Source organism: Serpula lacrymans (genome assembly GCF_000218685.1).
Source record: "Serpula lacrymans var. lacrymans S7.9 unplaced genomic scaffold SERLAscaffold_4, whole genome shotgun sequence".
NCBI classification, from domain to species: domain Eukaryota; kingdom Fungi; phylum Basidiomycota; class Agaricomycetes; order Boletales; family Serpulaceae; genus Serpula; species Serpula lacrymans.
The window spans coordinates 2,748,797-2,770,587 of record NW_006763293.1 but is presented as its reverse complement, the minus strand read 5'-3'; the positions used below and the strand labels follow the sequence as shown (position 1 = coordinate 2,770,587).

General features: G+C 46.0%; 7 protein-coding genes across 7 annotated transcripts; 3 read left to right on the top strand and 4 right to left on the bottom strand.

Moving 5' to 3' along the window:
- Positions 1–7,402: 7,402 nt before the first annotated feature.
- Positions 7,403–8,909, bottom strand: SERLADRAFT_462404 (uncharacterized protein; the record flags this gene model as incomplete). Its single annotated transcript, XM_007316035.1, has 5 exons — positions 7,403–7,958; positions 8,007–8,163; positions 8,222–8,366; positions 8,426–8,647; positions 8,713–8,909. 4 exons carry the CDS (start codon positions 8,632–8,634, stop codon positions 7,741–7,743), a joined length of 729 nt encoding a protein of 242 aa, XP_007316097.1.
- A 101-nt stretch (positions 8,910–9,010) lies between these two features.
- Positions 9,011–10,710, top strand: SERLADRAFT_447230 (uncharacterized protein; the record flags this gene model as incomplete). The annotated part of the gene is made up of 7 exons (XM_007316034.1): positions 9,011–9,323; positions 9,388–9,663; positions 9,715–9,752; positions 9,802–10,114; positions 10,172–10,432; positions 10,482–10,562; positions 10,618–10,710. The coding sequence occupies 5 exons, from the start codon at positions 9,075–9,077 to the stop codon at positions 10,415–10,417; spliced, it is 1,122 nt and encodes a 373-aa protein (XP_007316096.1).
- Positions 10,711–11,572: 862 nt separating this feature from the next.
- On the bottom strand, positions 11,573–13,204 carry SERLADRAFT_462397 (uncharacterized protein; the record flags this gene model as incomplete). The annotated part of the gene is made up of 7 exons (XM_007316033.1): positions 11,573–11,696; positions 11,761–11,834; positions 11,894–12,149; positions 12,210–12,522; positions 12,571–12,608; positions 12,663–12,759; positions 12,973–13,204. The coding sequence occupies 4 exons, from the start codon at positions 12,603–12,605 to the stop codon at positions 11,824–11,826; spliced, it is 615 nt and encodes a 204-aa protein (XP_007316095.1).
- Positions 13,205–13,724: 520 nt separating this feature from the next.
- On the top strand, positions 13,725–14,417 carry SERLADRAFT_435776 (uncharacterized protein; the record flags this gene model as incomplete). The annotated part of the gene is made up of 4 exons (XM_007316032.1): positions 13,725–13,907; positions 13,961–14,114; positions 14,174–14,287; positions 14,344–14,417. 4 exons carry the CDS (start codon positions 13,725–13,727, stop codon positions 14,415–14,417), a joined length of 525 nt encoding a protein of 174 aa, XP_007316094.1.
- Positions 14,418–14,468: 51 nt separating this feature from the next.
- SERLADRAFT_462393 (uncharacterized protein) lies at positions 14,469–16,454 on the bottom strand (the record flags this gene model as incomplete). Its single annotated transcript, XM_007316031.1, has 5 exons — positions 14,469–15,128; positions 15,191–15,503; positions 15,564–15,601; positions 15,649–15,924; positions 15,978–16,454. The coding sequence occupies 5 exons, from the start codon at positions 16,224–16,226 to the stop codon at positions 14,880–14,882; spliced, it is 1,125 nt and encodes a 374-aa protein (XP_007316093.1).
- A 535-nt stretch (positions 16,455–16,989) lies between these two features.
- SERLADRAFT_435774 (uncharacterized protein) lies at positions 16,990–20,161 on the bottom strand (the record flags this gene model as incomplete). Its single annotated transcript, XM_007316030.1, has 8 exons — positions 16,990–17,400; positions 17,452–17,690; positions 17,740–17,917; positions 17,978–18,289; positions 18,342–18,497; positions 18,557–19,096; positions 19,144–19,726; positions 19,782–20,161. 8 exons carry the CDS (start codon positions 20,159–20,161, stop codon positions 16,990–16,992), a joined length of 2,799 nt encoding a protein of 932 aa, XP_007316092.1.
- A 254-nt stretch (positions 20,162–20,415) lies between these two features.
- SERLADRAFT_383910 (uncharacterized protein) lies at positions 20,416–21,506 on the top strand (the record flags this gene model as incomplete). Its single annotated transcript, XM_007316029.1, has 5 exons — positions 20,416–20,685; positions 20,746–20,890; positions 20,953–21,103; positions 21,181–21,221; positions 21,276–21,506. The coding sequence occupies 5 exons, from the start codon at positions 20,456–20,458 to the stop codon at positions 21,303–21,305; spliced, it is 597 nt and encodes a 198-aa protein (XP_007316091.1).
- Positions 21,507–21,791: the final 285 nt, after the last annotated feature.

Below are 21,791 nucleotides of genomic sequence, written 5' to 3'. Positions count from 1 at the left end.
CGGCAATGATTGTAAGTCCCTCTTTTTCACTTTTGTAAAAGACGGCGTTGTCTGTTTTGCAGCGGGCTAATCTGATCTTTCTAAGCCCTTCGCATAGTGTTTGGTACCATTAATATCCGGCTTATTTGAGCCCATATAGTGTTTTTTTTAGGCGCAGTACCAGGGATTCTCAACCACGAGCGCTATATCCAGGCGGTTGGTGCATATATATAACTTCATTATTGTCAAGTTCGCCATTTAAATAGGCACTTTTGATGTCCATCTGGTGAGTCTCCCAGTTGTTCCTTGCCGCCATTGCTAATATAATTCTCAGGGATGCCATCTTGGCTACAGGGGCAAACATGTCAAAATAGTCAATTCCTTTGACTTGGCTGAAGCCCTGAGCCACCAGCTCGGCTTTGTATTTGTCAATGTTGCCGGAAGCGGTCTTTTTAACCTTGAACACCCAACGGCTGCCTACAACATTGGTGCCCTTCGGTTTCTCTGTGTAAGTCCAAGTTCTCGCCTTATCTAATCTTTCCAGCTCTTCTTTGATGGCTGACTCCCATTTATTCCAGTCTGGGCGTCTTTGGGCTTCTTCAACGGTTCTCGGCTCAATCCCATCAAGGTTGGCCATACGCGCCACCATGGCGACATTTTTGGCTAGATCTCTCAAGGCCTCATTGTCTCTTTCTTCCTCATCCGTGCCCTCAGGATCGTCAATGCCAAGCTGGATGCCTCTGGGTAAGAGGGGCCCTTGGTTGGTCCCGGACACTGATCCTGTTCCTTGTAGTAGGTTCCGCACATACTGAGCTGGCTGACGAAGTTGTGTACTTCGATGAGGAGCTACTGGAGGTTGAGCAGGAGGAGGTGGCTGTGGAGGGTCGTGTTGGGGATCAGGTGGATCAAAAGGTTCGTCGTCTGTGATCTTGACGATCTGACTTTCCTTAGGTGCTTGGTCATCTGGGCTATTCTCCCCTTCAAGCCCGAAAGGGGAGTTGTCCGCGTTATGTGTGAGTGACGCGTTTGTGAAGAGGACAGAATGTTTGACGCTGACTGTCCGTTTCCCGGGCCAATAGATTTGATGTCCTTTACTCTCGCCATCAAATCCCATCCAGCGTCCAAGCCATACTTGACTGTCGAGTTTTGATCCCGTAGGGTCATGTACCCACACCTTGCACCCCCATTCTTTCAAGAGTGAAAGATTGGGTTTTGTCCCATGGGCGGTGTCATGCCATCTAAGGCTTTGGTGGAGGTGCAGTTCTTCAACCAAGTAGCATGCCTGACTGCTTCTCCCCACAGATAGTGAGGGAGACCACTGCTATGGAGCATCACGTGGACTTTCTCGAGCAGAGTGCGGTTGAGGCGCTCCGCCACACCATTTTGCTCAGGTGTATCATGGACAGTCAGTTTTCTGACAATGCCATTGTTTTGCAGGTACAAGGTGAATTCTTCACTAAGGAACTCACCACCTCTGTCGCTGTGCAGGGTTTTAATGGCAGCCTTCATGTGGTTGCGGAGCCATGCTTTGTAAATGCAAAATTGTTTGAAGGTGTCGCTTTTGTTTTGGAGGAGGTGTAGGTGGGTCTCTCTCGTCTTGTCGTCTGTGAAAACGACATAATAATGTTTTCCTCCGAGCGTTTCAACTGATGCTGGTCCCCACAAATTGGTGTGGATTTCGTCGCCATAGTTATTGGCACATTGTTCTGTTTTCACCTTAGGTATGGATTCTCTCGTGGCTTTGGCATGTACACACGATTCACATTGATCCTCTACAGATGAGGTCAAGTGAATACCTTGGATCATTCCTTTAACGACCATTTGTTTTGCTGCAGCCGGTGCTATGTGGCCCATCCTTCTGTGTAGGTCTATTAAGCTCAGTTTTTTGATTGCTACGTTTGCACTCAAGCTAACTGATCTAAAGGGGCAAGAGGGGTATACACCACCATCATTCGGTATTTGGCCAATCACCTTGCCACTGGGGTTTCTGATTACGCATTCCCCATGGTTAAAGGTGGTCTTATAGCCAGCCTTATCTATTCGGCTGATTGAGACTAGGGTATGGGCGATGTCTGGTGTATATAAGATGTCTTTGAGAGTGATCCGAGTGGGTCGTTTGATGCCATTTGTATGTGAATGGTGAGTTTGCCCCGTCCAATTGCAGCGAAAGAATTCTGATTTGCGGCACTTATAGGTTGTGCAGGCATTTTCTGGAAGGACTTCAAAAGATGACGATAGGGAGTGAAGTGGGCAGTGGCCCCAGAGTTATATAGCTCAACAGTTTCCGAGTTGATCACATTAGCAAGTGCTTTATTTCCAGCATAGGATGCTGACTCCTGTGATCTGGTAAGTTGTGGGGATGCTATGGCACTCCATATTCCCTCTTCCTCGTGTTCTACTAGCGCAAGGTTGGCCTGCTCTGGCTTTTTTCTCTCGGATCATTGTCGGAGTCCTCGACTTTCTTTTCATGTGAGTCTTTTTTGACAAAACCGGATAAACCCGGTCTCTGCCAAAGCAGCCATTGTTCTCCTAGGAGTCATTATACTGTAGCAAGTAGCACCTCCAACTATAAGTAGTAGGGGGTTTAGTATAGGAATACCTCAGTCGTTTCTATAGCCTCTTGGGCAGCGGCTGAGGTATGTTACATTACATTTATTAGAGATCACCTTAAACTAACATCTATTGTAGTTTCACTTAGGTAAATAATAAAGTCGTTTCTATAGCCTCTCGGGCAGCGGCTGAGTTTCACTTAGTTTTATTAAGTTTTATTAGTTTCCTTGACATGTTGAGGAGGATGTTGAGTTAAAGGTGGCTATCATAGCTGTGTTTTCCGTTTTGGAGTTTGCGCTCAATTTCTTGGAGGAAATTGTGAGGTGATCGTATTCCTGGAGAAGGTACGTGATTAAAGTCTCTGGATCTACTGTCTTTCTGTTCATATGAGCGGCGGCAGATAATGAGGATACGAATGAAGTGTATGCTGGGGGTAAGGACCTCATGACAATTGAGGACTTCTCTTTGTCGCTCAGGTGTACGCCCGCAGAACTTAGCTGTTCCCACATGTCCCTGATCTTATCAATGTGGGTGCGCATGTCCCCCTTTTTGGGGCAACGTATTGCGGCTAACTGATCTCGCAGATCAGCTTGAACCAGCTCGGTTTTATTCTTGTTTTCTTGACAGATCAATTTCCACATTTCAGCAACCGTGCTTTTGTGGAGAATCTTTCGCAGCGTAGAGTCTGGGATCGTTCAGCCCAAAATGTTTCTCGCGCAGAATTCCTTCTTTGTCCAGGCGGTTAGTGTCTCATGCTGGACTTGGGTCAATGTCGGCGCTGTTCCACCAGGCGACGATGGGGGTGACGATGGTTTGGGTGCAGTACCCAGTAAGTGCTTGACGCACTCTCTGTCCGCCAAGGCCCATTCTAACCTTGTCTTATGTTGGAAGAATAAGAGAGAGAGACAAGCCTCGTACGGCGTAGTACGAAGGCAAGTAGTGGCGCAGGCGCCAAACTGGGAAGGTCCAGTAGTTGGGGTGGCCCGTGCACCTAATATACCGCATCATTTTTTTGGTTCCGTCTTCACTTATATACGCTGTCGTTGTCAAGCAGACACCTCAGATCTTCTGTCGAAGTCTGAGGTGAGACACTTTTATGATTAAACCTACGAGTACTTAGCTTATGCCTCATTTCCAGTTTACTTACTAGGTACATTCTTTTGAATATATATCAGATCTTCTGTCGAAGTCTGAGTTTACTTACTAGATCAAACCCGAACGATTTCATCTTATACATAGACCAGTTCGAGCCATCTGGCTCGAGCTTCGGTACTCCCAGTGATTCTTTGTTGTCGACGTTGTTGGCAGGGCTCATAACCTCAAATTGTTTGGGAGCTATGATTAAAGAAAGGACTAAATCATAGTAAGCTAAGTATTCGAAAGGGGGAAAAAGGAAAAGGGGGTCTCACCTCAGATCTCGTAGAAGAGTCTGAGGTGGTACATGGTAACTAGGCCTCCTTTATAGGTAAGTTAGAGAACGGAATCAAAAAATTTCTGATGGTATATATTGGTGCACGGGCCACTCATACTTACACGCCTTCCTTTCTAGGCGCTTCGTATCGGCTTGCTTCCTCTCTCAATATTCTCAATCCAACACAGCGTAGAGAAGCTAACCTGTCTCTCAGGTCTGACTGAACAAGTTCGGTCTTGTTCTCGTTTTCTGTGGTGATTAAGGTCCACATGTCAGCCACTGTGGTTTTGTGGAGAATCTTGCGCAGCGTCGAGTCCGGGATCGTACGTCCCAGGATGTTTTGCGCGCAATTTTCCTTCTTGGACCAGGCCGCCAGAGTCTCTCGCTCTGCTGCCGTCGTTGGGGCTACTGGGGGTGTTGGTGTCGTACCAAGTAAGTGTTCTAAACACTCCTTATCCGCCAGTGCCCAAGCTAATCTTGTTTTGTATATAGACCAGTTCGAGCCATCTCTCTTCGTACGACGCTTGTTTCTCTATCTCCAACATGAAAGGCACTGAGGGTTGATTGGGGTGGTGATTACTTGGCCAGATGTTGAGGATGAGCCACAAAGCATGAGCATATTGTGAGGGGAGGAGTCCAGAGCGTGTCGAGGGATGAATATGGAGTCTTTTAGGTATGAGAAAAGTTAATGGGGTCAGGGGTGATAGGAGTGTAGATTGAGAAGGTAATGACGGTCGCGAAGAGTGAGAGGGAGGATGGAGCGGTGGTGAGCAGGCGCGTGGCAAGCTTTCATCCTCGGTGGCCCTAGATAAAGACATTGGAACGAGTGGCAAGTGTAGAATCTGCTTTATGCGTTGTTGCAGTTGAGGACCTGTGGAGGGAGAGGGGGACGGAATGGAAGGAGCAGAAGATGGGTGGAGACCTGGGGAGTGGAGACAATATTAGCTGAAGCTTTGCTAGATAAAGGGTGGATGACATGACCTTACACACTCGCCATAATGTGGGGCAGATACAGGAAAGAAAGATACAGCCGTAACTGTTTTGCAGTCACCACACCTGCAGGCATGTGAAGAATCAGAGGTTTTGGAGATTTCAGCCGAAAGGTATGATCTCTCATACACTCACCGCGACGAATGTGAGTGAAAGTGCCATTGTGTCATTTTTTGGGAGGAAGGAGAGCCTATATGAGCGAATTTGGGCAATCTATTTCGAAAATTTCAAGTAGGATTAGCGGCAAACAATGTGGATGAAGGTAAGAGCGTTACTGATTGTATGATTGAAATTTTGGGAACAAATAGGATTTTAAGCCAAACGTAGCGGGATAAATGTCGCGGTAGGGCACTCTGTGTAACTTCAGTCTTACCTTTTGCCAGTGATTATATACGTGAGAGGCCCCTTCAATTTCAAAGATGAAATCAGGGGCTCGGGGGCTTGTGAAGAATAAATGATCTGGATATTAGGAATGAGTGATCGGGATATGAGGAATGAGTGATCGGGATCTTGGGAATAAGTAATTAGGAATGGGTGAAAGCAGTGTTTCATTGTTCCATTTATATGAACTTTTATAGGCTAATATCAGACATAAGTGGATAGGTAGATCTGTCAAGGGATCTGATCCGTCTCGATTGAGTCCCCCATAAAGATAACAAGCAACCAAAATGGACGTACAGTTGCTTTCAAATGAAAATATCAACCGCTCATACTAGCCGTTTATACTTGTAGCTAATGTATAGAAAACCCGAAATAAACAGGTCTCATTGTCAAGTTCATACTGCTTTAAGTTGGACCTGTAGCCTGAGGACGTTAATTCCTGGTAAAGGACTATTGATCGCTGTGAGAAGATATTAGAAATATGCAAATCAACCATTATGCAGATACGGCCATGTCAGCATTCAAACACGGTCCTTTCTCTCATCTCTATGTTTCTGGTATGTGTCTCGGGTCACCTCCTACCTCGGCGAGAATTCCCTAAGACGGTTGGGTTCGTTCAAGTGTGACCAGGCTGGTGTGAGGTGTGAGGCAGCTCACAAGGCTTGATTTTTGTGATACACGACCTAATTGATCAAATGAGAATGAATGACATATGGAAACTTCTGCGAGCTGGCTGTGAGGGAAATAAAGACGAATAAGATTGTTTCGACGAGTTTAGTTTAGTTCGCACTGGGTTTAGGCGAGCCGGAACTTCATAACTTGATAAAGTCATGCGCGTGAAAACAGAGACGAAGTTGGTCACTGGATGCCAGCGAAATCGGTTGGATACGATGCAGATGCTATACGCAAATTGGAGGTATTCTGTCCATGAAGAAAGTTGATTACAAAGGATGTACATGTCAAGATATAACTTGTAGAATTTTTGGGCATTCAGTTCCTTCTTTGACAGGCTTCACTTTGCTGTACCGCTTTCGACCTGCCCTCTGTCTGAACCTAAACCAAAAGACAGAAAATATTAAGGCAAGAAAATTATCACCCACTGGTGACTTGCCGCATTGCAGTTCTCGGAGAGCTCGTTTCGTTGTGCCTGAGTTCGGATAAATCAAACATTCACCGGCCTGGCCGTCATCTCCATCAACGTAGTCCATGAGAGATAAATATCACTTACGTAGTCGTGGCCCAGTTATAATGCCATATTATACATTGATTAGAGTCCTGACCAAATCAAAATACTGCCGATGAATCATGTACTTGATATCGCAGGTCAAAGGTGAAAGTGGAGTGCAGTAGCTAGGCGGTGATTCAGTCAGTAAAGTTAACGCAACTACACGGAAAGAAAGACGACGAGCTCACAATATTAATTTGAACGAACAGATCCAGATCTTTATAGATAATTAATACCTTCGAAAGTAGCTGCGATAGTGTCAAATATCACTCGCTAAGAGACAACCACGTCCCGTCAGCGCCAATGGCAAACTAAGACTTGACTGAATGCCATGTCAATACACTAGTGAACATTCAGTTGAAGGACGCTGGTGAGGGCCGCGAAGGGCCAAGACGCCGATTGAAGCAAAATAAGGTCAAGCTCGGACAATATCTGGGGTATAAGTCAGTTCACCTTCCTTGCTGGAATTCTTTGAGTAAAATATTTCCTATAATGAAATGTCCACTTTAGGGATTGTATCATAGGATTCTGTACGCAATAACGCTGGGATATCTGGATCCCACCCCTTTCATCCTAGAACACGATGAGCTTCATCCTTAGGAATATCAAACTGATAGACTCAAATCCACGGGGGAAAAAATATCGCACAAAAACTTAGTGGTCCGACGATCATCGAGTATCTGCTATTTGCTTATGTTAGATCCACAAGTTTCAGATATACAAGTACAAGCACCCACATGCCATCTGTAACACGAACTAAAAAAACATTCTTGAGCAAGAAGGCATGAATCAGTTTAGTACCAAGATATGCGCAAACAAGACGCCGAACTAGTGTAAATTCCTTCCATCCACTAGGAGCGTAAGGTAGTACGAATGTACTGACTAACATTCCTCTGTCCTGAGCTGTAAAGCGTGATAATGTAATGCAATCCCAGGGAAGCAGTAAGCTTACATTAGAAAAAATACATCATTTTCAGCCCAAACACTGCGAAAGTCCTTCTCTTGTAAGGATATGAAAACATGACTTATTCCGAAACGTCCGAAACGTAACTTCAGTATAGCAAATCAAGAGACCCTGGTCTCTCTGGAATATAACAAATAAGCGATGAATGAAGGGGGGAGTGTGAAGTGTGAAGAAATATGTGTGGACATGAAGGGACGTGTAGAACACGGAAAACCAGATCACAATAGACAAATCTGCTATTTACGCCGGCTTGTTCCAAGCGGTTAAGAGAAAACCAGTGTGGTTCGGTAGAGGGCCATAAAACACTGGTGTGGGGATCTCAGACAGACTGGGTTGAACATCATCTTGCAAATTCAGTACAACTGAGGGAAACGCTACGGAAGCATGATCCCCATGCGCAGGGGGGCATGATCGAGAGCGAAAGCGACTTCGACGTGCCTGTTGTTGTGCTACACAAGCTAAATATAAATGAGTAAATTCTTTGATCTATGAGACGGGTGACATACGTATATGTACGAGAGTCCGTTGATCGTCATTTACAGAAATCGGGCGATGACAATTTTCAGTGGTACCGCCCAGAGAATGGTTGGGAGCCAGAGTAGCCATACGATTGCGCAGCCGACCAGATCCATACAACCTTTTCCTTTCTTCTTCTGAAGTGGTCTGATTAATGGAGCATTGATTATCACTCCTTGTACAAAATAACGAAGAGAATACCCACCAACACGGAAGATCGTAATTTTGCAACATTGGCATGTACAATAGATATGGTGCGTGATAGTCCTCGCGCCATTTCAATATATTCTTGAAATATAGAATTTGTACATAGTGCCCGCGTGCGAAGATCCGCCGTTTGGTTGCGGTAGCTGATAAATATTCATGTAAGGCGGTATATAAAAGCTTGAAAAAAAAAAGCTGAGTTTACTAGAATAGTTCGTCTTCCACTTGTGTGACAAATCGAGGGTTGACGAAAAGGCCGTCTTCAGTGGCATTATGGAAAAGGTCCTGCGTCTCTTGAATGATGGCGTCTAAACTCTTCAATTTCGTCGTTGGAAGCTGTGAATGCAGTACGCTGTATATCAGGCCAATGATCCCCAAGCCCCCTGCGATGTACCCAAAGATGTCAATAGACATGGTCCGAAAGAAGCTATAGTTAAGGGAAGCGATATAAGAAAGACGCTATGTATGATCCTGATGTTATATCTGACTGACCAAAGAGAATTGGATGGCAAAAAAAGAAAAATCTCAGGTTGAGCTTGAGTCGAGAAATCCGAGAAAAAGGAATTGAATTGATCATAAAGGGCATTGCTTTTATGCAGCAGCAGTGAAGACTGCAGAGTGTTGTGGGTCCAATGTGCATTTTAAGCCGTCCACACGCTGGACACTCATGTTGCTTCAAGTATGTAGCCAAGCAGAGTAGTACTTATTGCTGAGTCTTAAATATTACCGAATTGCCTATTCGGGGTACACCTCGTTTTTACTGCACAGGTTTCACTTACAGCTGTCAAAAAACACCGACACGGTCGCACCTTGGCTGGACTGTACATTAACTGTATGTAGGCAGTCAACTCCAGATGAACGAAGATCGTTCTCAGTGGCCCTCTTTCACAAGGCTACCCCCCGCTGTCGTTGCTCGCTATGAGGAGGCTACCAGGAATGGTCAGTACGATCTGAATAGATCCGAACAGGTCTGGCGCGACCTACAACCGACGATCAAAGAACAAGGGTACCAATTGCGTCCCCGCTACCAACCTGATTGGATCCCCTCCTGGCTAGGTACGAACCTCGATCCTATGTTTTGTGAAGATGCAATAAGACCAATAGTGCGTTTATCCTATGTTTACAATACTTTTCAGTAGCATGCGACGCTGATTCAACCTGTGGTAGGTACCCCATGTTATCGACGCGAATCGCACGGATGGGCTGGTTGTCTCCATTAAGCGCGTTTCAAAGACTTCCAACGAAATCACCATTGGGCAGTCGCTCTCGTCCATGGATCTTTTGTGGAATCCTCTCAATCACTGTGTCCCCATACTGGACGTTTTTGCTGACCCAATAGAACAAGATACATCATATATCGTGATGCCGCACCTTCGACCCTTTGACGATCCTGAGTTTTGTTTCATCGGAGAAATCATTGATTTCGTTGGTCAGACCTTACAGGTGTGTCGGTCATCTCTTAATATTTCCAAAACAGACTCGAGCTGTTCCCAGGGGATATTTTTTATTCATAGCAACAGAGTTGCCCATCGGTATGGGTGTCTTTCTGTGCCGATGTCAACAGCCACTAAAGTGTTATAGGGATTGCACTGGACTGAATATCATGATGGATGGAGCACCTTTATATCCCGAAGGGTTTCATCCAATTCGGATGAACTACTCCACTGATGGGGTGTTCGAGTTAAAACCTCTTCCTCGAATCGATCACCCTGTCCGCTATTATTTTATTGACTTCGGCTTATCGACCCAATTTGCGCCTGGTGACCCCCCCTTTGTGGTTGGTGCCAAGGGTAGGGATCAAGATGTCCCTGAACTTTCTTGCGACGTTCCATACAATGCTTATAAGGTAGATATATTCACTTTGGGTAATCTGTACCGGAAAGAGCTTTTTGAAGTATGTTTCCCGAAGTCAACTAGCTCATTGTCAAGTGAATCATAACGTCTTCATCAGAAATATTACAACCTTGATTTTCTTGTGCCGCTCATCGAAATAATGACTCAAGAGGACCCCAATTTACGACCTTCCGCTTCCGTTGCTATGGCTGCATTTCGTCGAATTCACTCCAAGCTGGACAACAATATGTCGAACTGGCGTCTACGATCTAGGAATGAAAGCATTTCTGAACGTGTGTTTCACGGGACCGTGGCCGTAGCCAAAGGAGGCATCAACAGTCTGATTCGCTTTGTGGGTCAATAAAAATAATTCTTGTCGGTGCGTCAACCTTCGCTTGTTTATCCTTGGTAACTGAATCCCTTCTAAGAGCATATACATGTAACGTCTTATCAATCATAAGGGCGGGAAATTGTTGTTGTATTCTGGATTAACTTATAAGCATAGTTTCGTGCGTTTTCACTCCTTTTCACTTCCTAATATATATTTTTACTGAGCCTTCGCAGTTAGAATCCATAGTTTGAATGTTACGATAGAAAGCATCTAATCCCTGTAATATATTCCTTGACATAAAAGAAGTCGAGACCTTGAAGGAGCGCATTCAGCCATCAACCTCAACATATACAAATGAATCAAGGGGCGACAACCGTGAGGGTCCCTGTACATTGTACGACAATTATCTGAAGAATTGTCTTTTATAATCTTTGTTAAATGCGTTGTAGCCCCTTTCATCGGACTTCTGACTACCAAGGAATTTGGTGCAAGGAAGGTATAAGTATTCCAAGGTCCCATTTCACTGTACATCGCGTGATAAACTTCAAATGTGCTTCAGAGTAACCCCCAACCCCCTATACAAAAATAATAAACTAGGTCTTTCTATTCTATTTGCTCGTATCAGGCTAGTGTCCTGATATACTCCGGATTTACTCCTACACTCTCACAAGCGAACTGATGATGATGAACATAATATAAAGGAATGGGCGTCAGCACAGTAGAATTTCGTGTGGAAAGACCTGTGTTGCACCCACCTCCATGCTACAGCTTGGAGGTGGACTGAAGCGTATTGCGACTGTGCCTCAAGGTCTCGCTGATGTGATGATCAAGCTATCTGTTTTATGAGGATAATTCAAATTAGCTGGAGATGCTTGGGGAATGCCTTGCTTTTTCTAGCGGCACCTATACGTGTAACTTGTATAAGCTGCCTTCCGTTATGCTTGATCGTGATCACAGCGTGGCCGCGCCTACAAACCGACGGGAATTCCTCATCCGGTCCAGAAAGCTATTTTTTTTGTCTGCTGCGTGTCAATTTCCATTCGTAACTGCAGCCAGTCCTCGAGGCCTGAATGCATACGTACCGGTCAAGCGGGTCCAGACTCGGAATTGCAGCTTGAAGCGCCATGGTTTACGCATACACACCTAAGACCTTGGAGTTTTGATTACATACAGCTTCGGACACTCTGGTAGGCTGGATGAGTTATTTCGTATTGGCAGAGTCAGTGAGATATTTTTGCCATACACTACTAGATACATTTGGTATGATGCTCAAGAGTTGAAAGTATAGATACATTAATGCAGATCCTGCCCCCTATTTCATAAAGGAAAAAAAGTGTGTTAATTTGCCATTGACGTAACGTGTACTGGAAACCCACCAATGTGTAGTATTGATAAGTTATGCTGGTAGTAATAATACTGGTCGATCAGCATCGGAGATCTCAAATGTAATCTATGAAGAATTGTATAGACTCAAAGGAGGCTCATACTGGAGTGAAATGACCAACATACTAGTGACGACTTTTATTGCCCTACAAACCGCTTCAGCGTGCTGATCCCCTCTTTTGCGGCCGCAAGTGTCCCTAACTATTCGCTCCGAAACCGTCTCGTAACGTGGTCTCAAGCGTAACCGGATGAGCTCGCTGTCCAAATTATTGTGAATGCGACGGAATAGTGGTAAAGCAACCGTAGCAGACGGTCGGTGGTCCGGCTCTTCTTCTGTCATAGCATCGATAAGAGGAATAAGAAAATCCATCCCTTGGTATTTCTGGTAATTGTTAACAGATTACTACCAGCTTCAAAGTCATAACCAGACTGCAGTGCGTACTTCAAAGAACTCTTTGCGGTATAGATTTCCAAGGGTATAGATATCAACTTCGTATGCATTGTAGGGAACATCCCGCGAGAGCTCAGGAACATCTTGATCCCTGCCCTTAGCACCAACGACATAGGGGGATGCTCCGGTAGCAAATTTGGTTGACATCCCAAAATCAATGAAGTAGTAGCGAACTGAGTTGTCGATGCGAGGGAGCGGTTCGACCTTGAAGACTCCATCCCTGGAGTAGTTCATGCGAATAGGATGGAATCCATCTGGATAGAGAGCGGCCCCATCCATCATAATGTTAAGATCTGTACAATCCCTGCGACAAAACTGAAGCTGTGCAATCGAAGACATTGACCTATCTTACCTGTGAGCGACATTGTGGCCATGCATAAACGACATTCCCTAGATAAAATTTTTGTAAAAGATTGCTGAACAGGAAAGATTTCGCGCACATACCTGTAATGTTTGGCCAATAAATCAATTACTTCGCCCAGGTAACAAAATTCAGGATCATTCAAGGGGCGTAAATGAGGCATGACCATATAGGATATATCTTGAGATATAGGGTCAGAAAAAAGGTCCAGAATCGGCATGCAATGATTCATGGGATTCCAAATCAGCTCTGAAGACGAAAGGAACTGTCCGATTTCAATCTCAGTGGAAGTACTGCTGACGCGCTTTAGGCCGTCTTTACGAGTGGCATCAATTACATGAAGCACCTAGTGAAGGCAAATACAGGACGCGCGATAGAAAGAAGGAGACACACAATAGGCCTTATCGAATCTTCACAAAAGACGGGAGATATGTTGGTGCCCGTCCTTCTTCATATCTTGGCCGTAAATTATGGCCTGGGCGTTTCGACGTTATGTGTAAGCCATGCCAGAGAAGTTCTGCTTTAGTAAGATTATAATGTCCATTTTTTGTTAGCTGCGCTAACCGCTGGGCTGAGGCCTCGGGAAGCCTTGTGTACTGAGGCCAATGGACATATCCAATGCTTCGAGGAGCAAATCGTGCTGCAGTTGCAATTTAGATCGTAATCGAACTCCGCTACGGACATATCCGAGTCCTTGCAAGACTGTAAGCGACTGCGAGCGCTGCAAATACTGTGACTTGAATCAATCTCGTGCTGTCTACCTCGTGGCCAGATCTATGAGCAATTCCAGGCATTACGCTCAACCTTCTGGACTGGTATAAAATGGCGCGACAGCATTCTAACTCTACTTTTACTTTTCGCGCGTACTCAAGAGTTGCCGTTGCGCATTGTCTCACTGACAACAGACAATGTCCATCGATATCTTTGGTTACATCACCGGTGCTCTTGGGATCATAGCCTTGCCTACAGTATACTACGGTCTCAACTTCCAACGACAAAAATAAGAGACCTCAAAGCAATAATAAAGGGAGACCTATGATATATTCTCCAGCGCTACGGAGGATGGCCTTCTGACGAATCCGAACTTCATAATACAAGTGGAAGGTGAACTTCTTCTGTAAGATTCCTCATTTTTACGACCATTTATGCGCCACAAAAGCCAGTTATTGAGCTTGTCTTCCAGATACAAAGATGAGGCGGCTGCTTATCGTGCCCAGGCGCTTTCTACTACTTCATTCTATCAAGAATGCATTGAGATGGTAAAAGGTCTCTCAAAAGCGATCTCCATTCTATACGGTGATGTCGCCCAGCTCCGAGCTTCCGTGCTAGTAACTATCCACATATATTGCGTTTCTCTGCCCAGGCGCTCAACTATTGTTAGACTACCAGTGAAAAGGAAAGGCAGCGTCTACATAGCTGCCTGCGGCCTAGAAGTCAGCGTGCAGAGGCTTTACCCGTCCATCGTCTCACAGATCTGTCGATATGCAGTCACGGTCATTCAATCTCTGGTGACTGCAACACTTTAGTTGACGTCCGTAAGTGTGCTAGACTTTGATTTTGTCACTCCATAAAAAGTTTAAATCCTGTCCCATAGCTCCCAGGTCTTGTCGCAAATTGCCACCAGCTCGATCTCGGTCTTGTCCTCTCATTGACGAGGATATCATCTCGTCAGAGTACCCTCCACCCTTTTTAACGGAATTCCGGAAGGGTACGAGTCCCGATTAATACACCTCTATCATCTTCACTGAACTTTTTGAAATATAGCAAAAGAGCAAGCCCCATTCCTTTACGGACCTCTGCCTCGTCCTGCTGGGTTTATGCTACCTTCTATTGATTAATGAACTACTCGCTTCCAGCTATTTTGTTGTCTTTGCTATCACTTTGCTCTCGTTGTTATCGCTCTGCTTTCAATGTATATTTATTATGGAGAAGGAATAGCATTATATTTCTCATCGATTATGTATACCACTGTTATTGAACTCTTTCGAGAAATACCACTGATTATGTAGGAACATGTACTGTCACATATAAATCCTTCTCCTCCATCCTCATATCAACGTAACTAGGAAGAATGACGAGCTCAATGTTCGCTGCCTTGCTTCACGGAGCTATATAGGGTACATATCACTACCTCCTACCACTTCTTTGATCTGGAGTAGAAGTGGGAATAATTCGGTGACATTGACATTACATTACTTATGGTCAGGCTCAACTGCACAAGGTCGGGCCATTGCTCGTAATCAGGCCACCAGGTGGCCTAAGTTGTGCCCTGGCATCAAGAGCTGTATATCAAAAGCAATTCATAGGCTCATCCACCCTATGGCTAATGACTTTGCGCTTTCTCGAACGGCAGCCAATGCGTCGTTGAACACGCGTTCCGGAAACGACTCGTCACGGCGGGCGAGTCTTCGGCGAAGAGTAGCAGTTTCGATTTCATTCCGAACTTCTTGGAAGATGTTCAAGGCAAGTTGTGCACTGGGCCGAACGCTCGGATCGACAGCAGTCATGCTATGTACCAAAGGCACCAGGGCATCTAAACCGTGGAATTTCTGTATAGAAACCACGAGTCAACTCAGTAGTTTCTGAATAGACGCCTCAGCCTGGCACGCACCTCATGAAAATCCGTTTGATATAAATGGCCGAGAATGAAAACATCAACTTTAAACGGGTCGTAGGGTACGACGTTCGAGAGTTCAGGCACATCCTGGTCTCGACCTTTGCCGCCTGTGACGCGTCTCGGCTGACCAGGCTCAAACCGCGTTGCAAGGCCAAAATCGACGAAGAAGTAGCGCACAGGGAAGTCAATTCTAGCACGAGGTTGAAGTTCGTACACGCCGTCTGTGGTGTAGTTACGTCGTACTGGGTGCCACTCTTGAGTGTATAGGGGACGGGCGTCCATCATGATGTTAGGACCTGCACAGTCTCTTCCAATCACGGCGGACGTTTAGGGAAGTGAAGTTATGAAATGTATAGCGGGACATTACCTGTGTGCTACATTTAAGCTGTGCATAAAGGCAATTCCCTGTTGAAAATCAACATTTGTCCATTACTCGTACCCCAAAGCCTCACCTCCAGCGTTTGGTTTATGAAGTCAAGAACCTCGCCAAAGGCACCGAACTCGGGGTCGTCAAAAGGTCGGAGAAGAGGCATAGCGATATAAGTTGTTTCTGGTTCGATTGGATCATGGAATGTGTCTAGTATAGGGACACAGTGATTGCGAGAATCTCGTGGGTTTGATTGTGAGGTTAAATAGCGTGCAATCTCGATTTCGTTGGTTGTACATTTGAGTTTTTTCAGACAGACAACAGTGCCATCATCCTTTCTCGCGTCTAAAATTTGTGGAAGCTGGAATTCAAAGTAAGAAGCGTTGGTGAGAGAGCATTAATCAGCGCTCTTACCAGCTGTTCGATTGAATCCTCACAATACTCGGGATCAACGTTCGTCCCTAGCCAGGAAGGTTTCCAACCTGCATGATACCGAGGTCGGAGCATATACCCTCTCGAAGCCAGATACGGCTGTCTATCCCTCCACCACATCTCCACCGTGTCTAGCTCCCATCCTCCCTTCTCTGTCGCGATAGCATACCGCTCTGCTGTCTCCGGAGATAATCTCGCACATGGGGGCAAGTTTGCAAAATCTGTGGTCATCGATTAGTGAACAGATGCGTAAAAGGTGTCTAATTCAAACGCGAGATGGTTGTCTTGGTGGAAGGTGCAAGTAGAAAGAAGGTAACGTCACTGATAGACATAGATGTAAATGGACCGCTTTCCAGAAAAATCTGGGATGCTAGAGTAGGATAGCTGCACTGTTGTATGGATCCACGCCAAGTTTCTGATGGGTTTATGAATCTAATGTCGTGATATAAGACTTGCTGTGAAGTTCCTGCTGCGGTGGCGGTGGTGTCACTTGGAACTTGACCATATTCTGAGGTGTCAGAGCGTGTTTACCGGGACAAAGTCGCTTTCAGGAAATTTCAGGTCACTCGACATCAAACTTGGGCATCCAAGGTCTTTCCGTGGCTCCAAGCTGTTAGCCGAATCTTGCAACGTTGCGCACCACCATATATATTGTACTACTGCCATGGTAGAACATTCAAGTAGAACACACTTTCGTAATATCAAGAGTAATTCGTTCGCACAGGTGATGCATATTTCATGGTGATGAGTCTGCACTGATTGTTAACGCCGCTCACAATACTGTACGTAGTTGTATGCAAGCAACGTCACAGGTCACAGGGGGTCGGTTGCGTTGCCTAATGTACTAGTCGGTCACCGGTCACAGGGGGCTCGTTGCTATCAACTTTTCAGTCACACTAGGCTGAGGTCAAAATTGTAAAAATCGCAAAAAATCACAAAAAATCGCAAAAAAAATCGCGCAAACAGCAAAAATTTGATTCTAGAGCCCCTAAGTCTAAGGTAGAGTGCTTATGCGAGTACCATCCACATTCCAAGCCCAAATATCATCCCCCTCAGCCAACCCCCGCAAGAAACCACCATCATGGACCGCAGTGTGCTCAGAAGATGCAATACCATGGCCCGCTGCTGAGAAGGGCATGCAACCCAACCCGTTTCCGAGTGCCTCCTGAATAACTGAACCAATCGGGACTTCGGAATCATCCATGTCGGCACCTTCGTTGTTGAAGTCATCTTCGGGGTTGACATGTTCGGAGTCAATGCCATAAACATCGCCAATCTTTGCATCAATCTCGGCTTTGAATGTGGGGTGGTCTTGAAGGTACTTCCGCAAGGCCGCCTTTGTGTCTCGGTGCTGTATGACCTCAGGAGAGAGGCACCACTGTTTTACTTGGCATTTTGACCAAGCCTAAATAAAGTCGTCAGGATGGTATGATACTGATAATGAAATGGAGCTTACCTTGCGAACAAGCTCTGGGCCCTTACCCTGCTTGAACATGTCATAAACATGGACAGCAGGAGCAACTGTGGCATCCCGAAGAACGGGTAGGGAGTGAGTGAATCGGACAGCTTCAGGTTTTAGACCACCGGCTAGCTGTTGACGGTGTGATTCAACTAAAAAGTTGAGAGACTCTTGTTTCAGAGCATGCTTTGTCACGCGCTGCAGTCCGACATCAGCAGGTTGATAGATGCCAGTGCCTAAACAGGATTAGCAATCTAACACAACCCGGTAGAGAATGAGGCTCACAGTTGGCAGGTACATAGATAACAAAGACATTCGGATGGTGGTGGCGGCAGTAGTTCCGAAATTCTTCCCCCGTGTGCACAGGATAGCAGTCAATGAATAAGATTGACTTTTGATCCTCGGGAAGTTCTTCATCGCGGATGATCTTGTTTACATATGGAATGTACACGCACTCCATCCACTACCACAACAAATGATTAGCTGATGTGTTTGAAATTACAGCAAGTCATTAATGACATACCTCGACCATGGTCTTGAAGGTGCTGAAGTGGCTCGTCTTCTTAGGGCTATTGGCAAATGTAAAATGAAAGCCTCTGTCGAGTGCTTCTTCCATACCCTTCGCATTGCCAGTAGGGCAGCTCTTTACTGATGCCCCACTCCACACTTGCTGGAAAGGTAATAGATCGCCAGCACATGAGCTAGCCACCACAAGTGTGTAGGCCCGCTTCTCATCTTTCGAAGCGATGTTGACTTGCTTCGCACCCCTGTCATTAAAAGTGACATTGTTACCCGGAACCAGGTAAACACCTGTTTGATCCATATTGATAAGAAGCTGAAATAATTACATCAGATAACCTCGAAAAAGCAATCATAGAGGGACTTACACTTAATGGAATGTCATACCAATTAGCGAGATGTACAATACGGAAAAATGCCGCCTCGCATAGATCATCGGCATTATCGGGGATATGAGCAGCAGCTCGAGTGCCCTTTCTGACTGACCAGTCAAGTGTACTTTCGAGAAAGTCCCTGACATATGACTGCCAACGCAAACATCAGCTTGAATTAATTTTACTCACTGAAGAGCTGTATAACTGACCTCAGAGCAGAAGAAATCCCCACGATCGAGAAGTTCAGGTTGTCTCTCCTTGATCACCGCTATAAGTATTGATCGCGCAACAAGAATATTAACCGGAACACCGGAAAGTCGAAGGTCCTTAAGCTGGGATGTCACCTCCTCGACAATCTCCCGATGCGGCGAGAGAATCCCAACGCGGCCAGTACGGGCAAGGACACTGCGACGTGCAACATTCTCGACTGTCTTCTTCGACCACTTCTTTCCCTTCTTGGAAATCCACTTAAAAACGGTTCCCCGATGGAGCTTTGCAAAAAGGCTCGGGTGGTCTTTCTGCAGCGTGCTAACAATGAATGTAGGTGACCAGGCGACTCGAGAGGCGACATTGTTGATGTGAACCCAAAGGTATGGATGATACCAGTTTGTGCGCGAGTGCCGATTCTGAATTGTGCCCTTCAACTTCACATTACGACCCTTCTTCCATATCTTGCCAGGCCTTGACAGTTCAGCAAGATCAGAGAGATCGGGGACACCAGCAGCCGGGGTTTCATGGCCGAGAACCATCTGTAACTGTGAGTACAAAAGTCGAAATGTGTTTGGCAGGGACTGACCTTTTTCATGATTTTCCCCGCTGAGTTCCTCTTACCACTCCGTATCTCTTTCGCTTTCTTGCTGAATCGGCTTTTCCTCTTCCTCTCTCGTGCACCCTCGCGCTTCTGGGTCTCTCTCAGATTCCGGACCATGGCTTCTCTAACTCGCTCATCCTCTGCCTCCTGTCTCGTCTCTGCCATCTCTCTCCTATTCTGTTCATCAGCCTCAGCCTTGCTCAGCTTCTTGAACCCAGAAAATGCGAAAAGGGTGGACTGTCTCTTCCGCACTGGCTTGGGCAATTCACCATCATCAACATCATCTCCATCATGTTCATCATCGCTGTCATCCAGTGCAACCAGCCTCGGCATCTTGGGCTTGGCAGTTTCTCTCGCGCGCAGAGGCTCGGAATGGACGCGAGGGGCCGTTGTCTCGGTGTCGGATGATGTGTCTGTGTCGTCGACGATGGTGATGGGTGTTACAGCTGTCCCTTTGACAGGCAACCTATCTCGTGCCTTCCGCGTTGGCCCTCTCTTCTTTAGCGCGGTTTTGATGGCAGGCTGTGCTGCTGACCCTTCATCCGATGATGAAAAGGCCATCTTTCTCCTGAGATATGTTGTTTAACTTTCGGGTGACTGTTTGCTGACAATGGCCAACTCACTTTGATGTCTGCTTTACATTCTTAGCCCCGGACACCATAGCTGCGGCAATCAACCTCTCGACCCAATTCATTATCAACTCGGCATCCCCTGGAGCCTCTCGCATCCCGTCTTGCAGCATCTTCAACAGTGTATCCAGGCTCTTCCCACGCTCAGTGATCTTCAGTGGTTCACCTCGGAGACTGTGGGCCTGGAAGCAAATTTCCAGGTTGTGATTGAGAGCATACCAGTGGCCATTTTCTTCAAGTTCCTCGCCGTCCAAGCCAAATCTGTACCGAGAGCTAGCGGGGTTCAGAGGGAGATCATCGGGTAAGCTTTTGAACAGTTTTGAGAGGTATTTTATGCGTGAAATGTTGTCAGAAGTATTACTTTTCAGCTCCATAGTGTCAGTGAAGTTGTTGTAGCAGTGCAAACGAGTCAAAATTCATTGTAAATTGGTATAAATTTCCTGGTACCTTAGCGGAGTTAAAGGCCACGAGGCTGGTTCATTGACCGATGCGAGCCCTTACCGACCGATGCAAGGCCTTTACCAGCCGTTACCGACTGTTCTCGGCCTCGGCGTTGCCAATCTCAGAAGTGTCACAGGTCACATTGACCTCGTTGCTAACTCTGGGGCAAACTCGGAGGTCACACCCTGGCGGCCGTTGCTTGCATACAACTACGTACAGTAAGCAGCATGTCAGAATCTTCGGGTTCTGATATCTTTGGTTATATCGCTGGAGCTAGTTTTCTCATTGCCTTGGGAGGAAGCCTCGTGGAGTCTCATCTTCCCAATGCTAGAATGAGGCTACTTGAAGAAGTTTTCAAAGACACTGAAGCAATTTTGCACTCACTGGGCCGCCAATGGTGGAACAAGGCTTTCTACCTGACGCACACTTCTCCCAGAAATTGGAACAGCGTCTCCGCGCGAGTGTCCCTTGTTTCATTGTTTAACATCCCTGAACTCATTGACCTACCCTACCATAGTCTACAGGTAAAGTCGTCCGAGCTACGTGTGAGGACGGTTTGTGCCACTACTCCTTGGAAGGAGTATACAGAGTTCTGTAGCGGTCTCTCTCGATCAATAGGTACCTGTTTACAGCAAGTTAAAGAACTCCGAGCGCTTGTTGTTGTACGTCGCCTACGAGTCACGAATGTTTTGAGCATTTGTTCTGACAGTCATGTATTTTACAGTCAACGACTGAAGCTGAGCGTCGGCGTTTATACAACGAGCAGCGTGGAAGCGGAGGCTCCCCGACTACTGCTGCAAGTGGGCCAACAGAAGTCACCGGCGAGATATCATCAGATTCGTCTCAGGGTTCTTCAGAAAATGGAAACATTACAGGTGCATCGTGCGTTCATATACCTTTTCCTTTCTTGCTCAACCGCTTCAAAATGTTATGGTCACGGGTTTTGATGCAGTTTCTGGTGCCTCGTCTGAAGAGCGCCACTATCCTCCAAAAGTGTGTCCCTACTGGCAAACTTTGAATATACCGGACCCTAACCTAGTGCTATAGCCTGTAGCTCCAAGCCCGGTAACCATCTGATATGGCATCTCCCCCTCGGTTTCTCCATCAAGCCCTTGCTGTACTGCTATGAAATTTCTGCTTACTATTGGAATTCGTTACGCTTATGTTTAGTTCTGTCAGGTTGTTATCATGTCCTTGTAAAGCAAGTTGTATGTACGGCTGTATGTCGTTAAGTGTACGGTGTGTTGTATGATTAATTGTTCGCTGCGTTTTTGAAAGAGAGCAGCTGTCGATCGATCGACGAGGACATAAAACGTGGAAGCAAATCGGACTGTCGGACCGCTTCATCGCAATGATCGCCCATAATGAAAACATGGACAAATAGAGCAATGATCAAATTTCGATCAAACTTGAATATTTGAATCGTTTACTGGCAACGGATGTGGCTTGTAAAGAGACTGCTAAACTTGACTGTAAGCCGTTATTTGGTCAGTAATAGTGAGTTTGATAAACTGTATTGTCTACTTGATGCTTACTAGAGCATAGGTTGAGATCCCCGGGTCA